This window comes from Rhagoletis zephyria, unplaced genomic scaffold (genome assembly GCF_001687245.7).
Source record: "Rhagoletis zephyria isolate East Lansing unplaced genomic scaffold, Rhagoletis_zephyria_1.1 Rzeph_scaffold_00068, whole genome shotgun sequence".
Classification (NCBI taxonomy): domain Eukaryota; kingdom Metazoa; phylum Arthropoda; class Insecta; order Diptera; family Tephritidae; genus Rhagoletis; species Rhagoletis zephyria.
Genome location: NW_016157152.1, coordinates 191,476 through 201,271, shown reverse-complemented (window position 1 = coordinate 201,271; position 9,796 = coordinate 191,476). Strand labels below are relative to the sequence as shown.

Below are 9,796 nucleotides of genomic sequence, written 5' to 3'. Positions count from 1 at the left end.
TGTGAGTGAGGTGTATGTTCTTGCCGCCGTTGGCTGTGTGTGCTGCTGAGGTGGTTGCCGCCCTGTGGTGGTGGTGGGGGGCGTCGCAATTGACGTCTGCGACCGAGCAGCGCAACACGGGCACTCGAAATTCCCCGTCCAATCTCGCGTGGTACGCAGACCTGAACATGCCCTAAAGTGGCACCAGCCAAGGCAGGTGTTGCACTTGACTGATGTCACATTACGGAATATTCTGGTCTGACATACCGTGCAGATTGTAGGGGGAACCAGGAGTTGTTGGCGGCGGCGTGTGGGTGGTGGTGCAGTTGTGTGTGTTATGTGGTCTGTGGTGGCTATGGTACGGTCTGTGGTGTTATTGTGTTGTTGTGTAGTGGCGACTGTGTGTGGTTGCTGTGTGAGTGTGTGGGGCTGCACGGGCGGACTATCGTTTGCCGTGGAGGCTGCTCTGTTTGAGCAACAGGGGGCCACGTAAGACGTGGTCCACTGTCTGTGTATCCGTAGTCCCGAGCAGACCCTGAGGTGACTCCACCCCTCGCAGGCATTACACTTGACTGAGGTGGAGTTGTGGTGTAATTTCGCTCCGGCTACTGCAGCAGGTTAAACTCCTACTTGAGTAGGCTGAATGAGGATGTGCCGAACGAATGTCCGGCATGCGGAGAGACCCCACATGACTCGAACCATCTCTTCGCATGCCCGGAAAACCCGACAACCCTAACGGCCCTGTCCCTGTGGACAGATCCCACAGAAGCTGCACGCTTCCTAGGGTTGCCGTTAGTGGAACTTGACGACAACGACTGAGATACCAACCGATCTGGGCGGGGTTGTTGTAGCCGCTGCAACAACAACAACAACAACCAAAATTTTTTTGTGTGCTGATGAAAAATTCTGACCCTTATATGAGCGAACTTATATTGAGCGAATTTCTTTCCTTAATCCATTGAGATGAAATAATAGGGAAGACAGACAACAAGGATTATCTGCATAAAGAGGCGTTAGTTGCATTAACTCGTGCATTTTCCTCTTCTAAATGCAGATTTAATGCAAGAAAATTTCGTGAATTTTAACTGCAATGCTGCCGAATTTGACAGCTGTTTACTATTGTGAATGGCAGAAGTTGAGTTTGCTACTGTCAAAAGAAAATTGATACATACACATTCATTAATGATACATACTGAAAAACAACGAAAAATAAGCAATGGTCAGTAAAATTTAAACAAATACAAAATTCCAAATTTGTATTAAATTTCAGATGTCAGCAACAAAAAATCGTGTTGTATGGAGCGAGCAGGATGACCAAATCCTGATTGAGCTGTGGGCGGAACGTGTTGCTGATTTGCGTCGAGGCAAACGAAATGGACATATTTATGCTGATATTTCTATGCAAATGGCCGGGAAATTCAGCGCCCAGGACGTGCATACAAAAGTGTGCAATTTGACCCAAAAGTATAGGTAAGTTCTTCTATCGGGGAATGTTTAGTTATTTGCCCACTGTTTTTTGTTTAGTGGGCGGAGGGGGAGCTGATGCGGCTCTTGATGTCCCACCCACTAGAAACAGCACAGTTTACACTTTGTAAAAGTCATAACTGACCCCTCAAAACCTTCCACAGGCCCCATGGGAACCCACTGAAAATGGCTTAAAATTTGTATTTTGACACCGGGAATATGAACTCGGTAAACAGCATTTTTGTGCGGAACACATTTCCGTGTTTGCGGCCTTCGACCGCGCTTAGACAAAATAAACCTCATCAGTCCAACTCTGGCTACACTGACCACAGTATTTTTAAGTATAACTCACCCCAAAATTCACAAAAAAGTGCATATGTCAGACTGAAGTTATTAAAAAATTAGTGAACAAAAATTACATTACAAGAGTGAAATGTAGGCTCTTGGCTACAACTTTCTGTAAAAATTTTGTGGATCGGGACCCCCATTCGGACACAATAGCCCGAAATCATTGGGCAAATAACTAAACCGTACCCCTTCTATCAAATAACTTGGTGCACAATATTAACATATACGTACATAAATTCGCAGGGATGAGAAGAATGAGGGTGCGTCAGGTGCCTTATAATGGCGATCAAAACATTTAAAAGAAATAAAAAATTTAATTGTTTTTTTTTTTTTGCTTTTCTTTACTCTCAGTCTTCACCAGACGCCCACTTTTCTCATTAGTCAATCTTATCCCCACTAAGTTCCATTTATTAGATTTAATAAATAAACCCAATCATTATAATAAAATAACATGCAGATACACCATTATACCGAAAAGTGTACGCTTGGAATATACATTAACTACACGTATGTATGTATGTAATTTATATGTACATACCAGGGATGTTGCGAATGTGGAATTTTAGACATCCGCGGATGCGAATGCGGATGCGGATGTTTAAACGCTAACATCCGCGGATGCGGATGCGAATGCGGATGTCAAGTATTTTTATACCTAAGCGCACTTGTGCACAAGGGTATTATAACTTTGTTTACATAACGGTTGTTTGTAACAGGCAAAACGAATCGAAATAAATATAGACTATCTGTCCGTCCATCCGTCTGTCTGTCTCGGGTAAAAATTGAGATATCTTAACGAAACTTTGTACGTGCACTTCTTTCGGGCGTAGGACGGATGGTATTGAAAATGAGCAAAATCGGACAATAACCACACCTACCTCCCATATAACGGTAATTTTCAGAAATACGAAAACTGCGATATTTTAGTAACTACTGAAGATTATGCACTCAAAATTGATATTTACAATCACTTTTAGGCAAAAAATAAGAATATTATAAATTTTTGGAAAATGGGCGCAGCCACGCCCACTTATGATTGCATGTGTATACCTTGGGAACCGCTCCGCCAATTTCTCCCAACTTGACACAGTTGTTGGCCTTCACAAAATATACCAAACGGCTGAAAATTTAAAAAATCGGATAATAACCATGCCCACATCCCATATAACGGTAATTTAGAGAAATACGAAAAATTCGATAAACCAGTAAATACTGGAGCTAATTTATTCAAGATTGATGTTTGCAATAATTCTTTAGCAAAAAATACGCTTATAATAAAATGTTTCAAAATGGGCGTGACCCCGCCGACTTATGATCACATATATGTATCTCGGTAACCGTTCGATCAATGTGTGCAAAACTCGGTATGATTATTGTGGCTGCCACATAGAGGCAAAACGTTGAAAATCGGACTAAAATTACGCCCACTTTTTCATAACGGTAAATTTCAGAAATGCTTGAAACTTCGATATTTTGAAATTTAAGGACGCTAATTTTACCCAAACAATCCCTTGAAAAGAAGTAACATTATTATTGAATTTTGGAAAATGGGTGAGATGCCGCCCACACATACATATCTATATAAGTTTATCTCATTATATCTAACTGATCGTTCTATCGAAGATGTTTGAAATAGGGGTAACCCCACCCCTGCTTACCATGTTGCGGTAGCTTTAAGAAAGATGAAAATCATATATTTAATACTTGCGCCGGGTATTTAATGTTCGGCTCAGTCCGAACTTAGACTTTTTTCCTTGTTAAGAAATAATTTAGGTGAGCAAATTAGGTTATTTCGTTAAATAAAAAATGTAAAGGTTAGTAATTTTTAATATTTTTTTTTTTTTTAGTACTTGAACTCAAAAATTGGATTGGATACAATGCCCAATAAAAAGTTTTTAAAGGGTCGTAATTCAGGGCCACTAAATAACTGCTCGCTCGAGGCGAAAACTTGAAAAACTTGAAACTTGGCAAAATTGTAAATTCTTTTCGATTGACGCTGCACCAGTCGAGAGGATTTTCAGTTATATTTATTTTTTTTATTGCGGTGCAATAATTCTTTTGTGAGAATTGCATCGGGCTGCAAATGTCGGATGTATCCTCCTGACTTTCATCTTCACAATCTAGTATCATGGCAAGATCGTTGTTTAAACACCGTTGAAGAAAGAATTCTTCATTCTCATTCTTTTGGTTGTTTCTGAATTTGGAGAACCTGTAACGTCAACAGCGTTTTTCGATTTTAGTTTTTGTAATTCATTTTTAATCCTTTCTTGTGACTGGCCAGATATACGTTTTATCAGTGCACTTGCACAATATTCCAGGGACCGAAAATAACAGTTATTTTTTACCAGTTAAACTTGGCCTAATATATTTTATTCCGAAATAAAAGTTTTTTCTGGATAATAAACAAACAGCTTATCAAAATTAAACAATAAACAGAAATAACGAACGAAGGTTACCACCTCTATTTATATATTTTTTATATCATTTAATACTAAAGAAATTTATATACCTGACCCAAGGTTTCTTCTGTGGTAATTAATTAACATTTTTTATTGAAATATTTTTCAATAGGTGGCTTTTCTCGGTTAGACATTGCAGTTTTAAAGCTATTTAAGTCCTCTTTCAGTATCAAACTTGTTTAATTTGGATAAGCGGTTTGATTATTATCCGGAAAGGACTTTTAGTTGGGAATAAAAAATATTTGGCCAAGTTTAACTCGTACAAAAAATAACTGTTATTTTCGGTCCCTTCAATATTCGCATTCGCAAAAGATCCGCATTGATTAATGCGAATGCGAAAGCGAATGCGAATGTTAAAATTAATGCGGAAGCTCCGCGGTTGCGAATGGGAATGCGAATATTCGCAACAACCCTGGTACATACATATATATTACCACCATAATTCATATATTTGAGCATATTCCTACATTCGTTCCAACCGAAAAGCATTTGCTTGCATTACTTACATACACATACATATGTACATTAGACTGCATCACCAAAAAAACAGTTGCGAGTTTTCCGCCGGGACTAAAAAATTTATTACATTTTAAGGCGTCTACCAAAATATTTCGAAAAAATATTAAGTATTAAGTGAGCTGGACCGATTTGAAAATACATCAAAAAATGGAGTTTTTTATGAATAAAAATAGTTTCGTAAAGAACTTTTTGAAAAAAGTCCCCTCAGATGACAAAACAGATTAAGCTTCAAAAATCTGCGTAAAAATATTTAAAAATCTTTTCAACGGAATCGTAGGAATGAGATTTTTGAAGCCGTATTTTTACTTTTTTCAAAGATTGATTTACGAAAAACTTGATTAACTGGGCCAAAATTATTCTGATTTAGACTTATGGGATCTCGGTAGAAAGGTATTTTCCCACTATTTTTATTTATGTGCAAAAAAAAGTCATTCGTGTCCCTTTTTTTTCAAATACCAACGCATCTTAATTTAACTTAGAATGATGTTCGTTCATCCTACCTTTCTCTTTCATCTTTTGAATGAGCTTATTAGCAAAGAAATAAAAAGGGCGAGAAAGTACCTTTCCAATGACACCTCTTAAGTCTAAATCGGAAGAGTTTGGGTTCAGTTATTCAAGTTTTCCTTATACCAATCTTTGAAAATAGTTACAAAACAGCATCAAAAATCTCATCATTACGATTCCGTTCAATATTTTTTTTTTAATTTTTTTTGATATTTTTATGCAAATTTTTTAAGCTAACCCCCTTTTGTCATATGAGGGGATTTAACAAAAAAAAATTTGTAAGAAACTATTTTTATACATAAAAAACTCCATTTTTGGAGGTATTTTCAAATCGGTCCAGCTCACGTAAATTTTAATATTTTTCCGAAATATAGGAAATATGGAAAAATAGTAACGATTTTTTTTTTTTTGTATGGGGAGTGATGCAGTCTAATGTACATATGTATGTATGCTGTATACATAACAAAATTCATAACCAAAACAAACGCGAAAAATGTCTCCCATACAACGTCGTTAAACATTTTTCGCGATAAGTTGTTGTGAGCGATCGGTAATGGATTACTTGCATCGTTTTTCTTATTTATGAGAGGCCGACAATGCAGGGGCTTCTCATATTCGAGTGAGTGGAACTTTCTTTTCCTTTTTTCGCTCGCGAATGAAAAGCAGCGGAAATTTTTTTGTCGATCGCATTCCGAATGTGAGAGATGACAAATTTGTTTGCATTGTTCACTCGCGACAAAAGAATGCAAACATAGATTTGGAATATTATCGAAGATGATAAATCTCATAAATGAATGAAAACGAATAATCATAAATGAGAATTTCCGAACCGTGTTAACAACACAATAGGGCTGTTCAGGATCTAAGAACTAAAACGAAAAAAATTATTTATTGATTTAAAGATTCGTTAAATACGGATATGAAGTTTCCTAACTTGACGTTATTTAACCTTTTAAACCAGCTTAAAATAGGAATAAAGTAATTGGCACGTAGTCATAGTCGAAATAAAGTCCACTGAGAAGTTCGTTGCAGTTATATTTTACAGGGATCCCATTGGAAACATACAGCACCCCATTGGTAGAGGGCTTCGGGTGTTCGAATTTGTTGTAGCATCAGGAGTTGAAGACTTGCTCTAGCTGCTAGTCTCTTAAAATTTCCTCCATTCACGTCGTAAGCAAATTTCCTATGTGAACTTGCAACAAAGTTGCATTCTGCCATTTCCTTGAAGGGATTTTCATGATTTCAGATCTTTAGTAAAGTTAATATCATTTATTCATATTGTTTTTGTTTTTTACACACCTGTCCTCTTTCAAAAATGTACAATTTCATAAAATTTCAATGTCTATATATCATATTCCTCGAGCGTTAGACGATCTAGAGTCCATACGCCTAAGTAGCCCATTACGCCCATTTGGGTACTTAAAGTTGATATTATCGAGAATGTTTTTATGTAAAAATACAAATTTTTAAAAATGCTATAATCAAAAAAGTCAAAAAAAGAAAAATGTTTACTTAATTTTTTTTTATACGTTGCACATTAATGTAAAAAATGTACAATTAAAGCCCATAATAAGACGGAAGAAATACATTTTTTTCCATTAAGTTTCGTTAAAAGGTTTCCTAGATACAGCACTTTAAAGAAAGTGTATGACGTTTTCTTAAAATTTAAGTCCCGTGTAAATAGGCAACCCTACGTCATATCGGCAAAATATGCTGCACGTATATTCATGTCACCTAGACCTTCAATCTCTTCAACTTTCATCCAAATCCTGAGAGGCCGCGCACAGAGGTGGCCGCGGTGACATGAAATGCCTCATATTCGACCATATCATCAACCAGCAAAGAATTTCCTGCGAGTTCACATGACATATTTAGGTACGGATCGCTGATTAGCTGTGAAGATTCATTTTCACATCAAATATTTATATCGTATTTAAATACCCAATAATGGCTATTTAAATATTGAAAGTGTAACTCAGCTCCCTTCTAGGTCGAGGCCAAATTTTATCATTTTATTAATATAGGTTAAAGAAGACAAACCCATCACCATTGCATTAAATCGTTTGCCAAAACATTTACGCTCTTTTATGCTAACTTTTTGCGTTATGAAATCCTTGTAGCAGAAACTAGAAACAGTTAGTGGTGAAAAACAAACCTCTAAGCTTTTTGTTTAAATTTTTTACATTTCAAAGCAGCCAACTTCAAGAATCAAGTACAGTGTTGCATTTATTTCCCTCATATTTAAATAAAGGCGATCTGAAAACTTATATTGATATTTAGACTCAGACTTGCAAAATCCCTAAAGATATTTTATCCTAAATTTTCTCCGGAATAATCCTAATTCTACGGATAAATGGTCTAACCTGCCAACACTGGTGATACTAGCCTCTGTTGCCAAGCCGCCTGACTCAAATTAATTGATGACCTACCGGGCGATCGCACTGTACATGACATTTCTTCGTCTGCAACGCAAGCGTCACCGGTGATTGACATGAAGACTTGGTTCAGACTCTGTATTGCTGATCGCGATTGTGCTTGCGGAGAGTAGATGAGGTAAATCATCGTAATTCCCACACTTGTTGATTTGTTTATGACCGGAAGATGTTTCTCGCCAACCTTAATAGCAAAGTTTCAGCCTAAAGCAGGGATCACACGATTTGTACATTTGTACAGATTTGTACGTTTTTGTAGTTACAGAGTGGTTTTGTCTAGAAAATTTTATCGAGAATGAGTCCAGCTCAATAACAACTTTCCAAACAAAATCACTCTGTAACTGTGAACATGTGCAAATCTGTCCAAATATGCAAATCGTGTGATATATGCTTAAGTATCAATCAATTTCTTTGGAGATAGGTTTATGTTCATTGCAGTGATGAACCGAGAAAGGTCGAAAAGTAACCATTTATGTTGGTTAAGAAGTCCTGGTTCTTATATTTCAGGTTTATGAACTTATAAAAAATTTATCAGTCAGTAGAAATGTCAAACCAATACGTTATACATATGTACGAGCAAAAGTATGATTTCAAGCCTTACACTTCAATAGCCTTATTCCAGTTAATTATGTAGCCGCTAAGGGTAAACGTTTCCACATGGACCACATGGATGTTACCCCTTTCTGTTCCAACGTATAGCCATTTACTTCCAACGGGCAGATGGATACATGTTACCCTTTAAAGAAAAATAAATTCCAAAAAATATCAGCATCGAATTTCGCAAACATTGAATAACATATATATGTATGTATGTATATATTAATAAGCAAACCTCTCTCGTTGAAATTTGAGACTCTGAACTACTTGCGGTGTCTTTTGTCGAATACTCCACAAGTGCAATGTGTCATCCGCTGTTACCGTAACGAGTGCACCTTCATTAATTAGAAACTCTGCAAATATGACAGCACACTCCGACTCGCCCTCGTGTTTTGCATGAGCATCCACGCCTGGCCGTCCAAGTCTAATATAAGTAATATCTTGCAATTAACAACTTTTTCGAGAATGAAATCTTAAATATGCATACATTCTAATGAACCCAGATTTATCTCCGATCGCTAAGAGTCTCTGCACGGGATCAAAAGCGAACGCAGTAGGAGAATAGGGAAATCCGTGCCGAAATGTCTAGAAATATAGTTATTTCATTTCTTTGTATTAAATTGAAACAACATCAACCAACTTTATACGTAAATAGTAGTTCAAATATACACTAGTCACCATCAACGCAAAAGGTCCTATTTGACAAACCCCTGTACAAAAACTTATAGCCATATCTTAAAAAATACGAGAATTATTAGCATATTTCTGTGGCTGTGTGAGAATTTTCTGTGAAAATGTAGCAATTATTTTCCTCCTGTAAAGTTTCAATTTTAGGGCATTTTACGTTGAGCGGACCGGATGTTTTGGAATTCGTTCGTATTTTGTACTTATTCTAGGTATGAAAGTTTACACACAATTTTTTTTTAAAGTTATTTGTCGAGTTATGGGCTTCTAAAGAATAGTAAACATGAAAATTACCTTTTTTAAGTAGTTTTTCGTAATGAAACAAAATCAAAACAATATTAATTCTTCGCGCTTTATATAGAAAATTTTCCCCGTTTTTTTTTTTAATGAAATCAGTTTTCCAAAAACAAATGTTCTTTCATACCAGACTGGTAGTAAAAATTTCGAAACAAAGCTTTGAAAACCAATCCCCCCCCCTTCGTCAGTGAAATGAAACTTTTTATTTTTGAATTAATAACACAATACTATTTTACCCTTCCGATTTATAATTTTTCTATTTCAGACTGATGACAAATTATCTTTTAATGAATTATCTTTTATATGAATGATCCCCCCCCCCCTTCGTCAGTGAAATGAAACTTTTTATTTTTGAATTAATAACACAATACTATTTTACCCTTCCGATTTATAATTTTTCTATTTCAGACTGATGACAAATTATCTTTTAATGAATATATAAAATTATCGGTTGCTGGATTATGCATTTGAATATTTGCGAAATAGACTAGCCCATTTTGCTTAGTTCCCCAC

At 36.3% G+C, this 9,796-nt stretch overlaps 1 protein-coding gene across 9 annotated transcripts in view; it reads right to left on the bottom strand.

Moving 5' to 3' along the window:
- LOC108371389 (syntaxin-binding protein 5-like) overlaps positions 1 to 9,796 on the bottom strand; it is a 552,451-nt gene that overhangs the window by 407,446 nt on the left and 135,209 nt on the right. For all 9 annotated transcript variants that reach the window (XM_017626982.1, XM_017626947.1, XM_017626939.1 and 6 more), the window contains 3 exons: positions 8,790 to 8,887; positions 8,538 to 8,726; positions 8,307 to 8,441 (listed from right to left, as the gene is read on the bottom strand). In XM_017626982.1, coding sequence (XP_017482471.1) covers positions 8,307 to 8,441; positions 8,538 to 8,726; positions 8,790 to 8,887 — 422 coding nt within the window. The remainder of the gene's footprint in view (positions 1 to 8,306; positions 8,442 to 8,537; positions 8,727 to 8,789; positions 8,888 to 9,796) is intronic.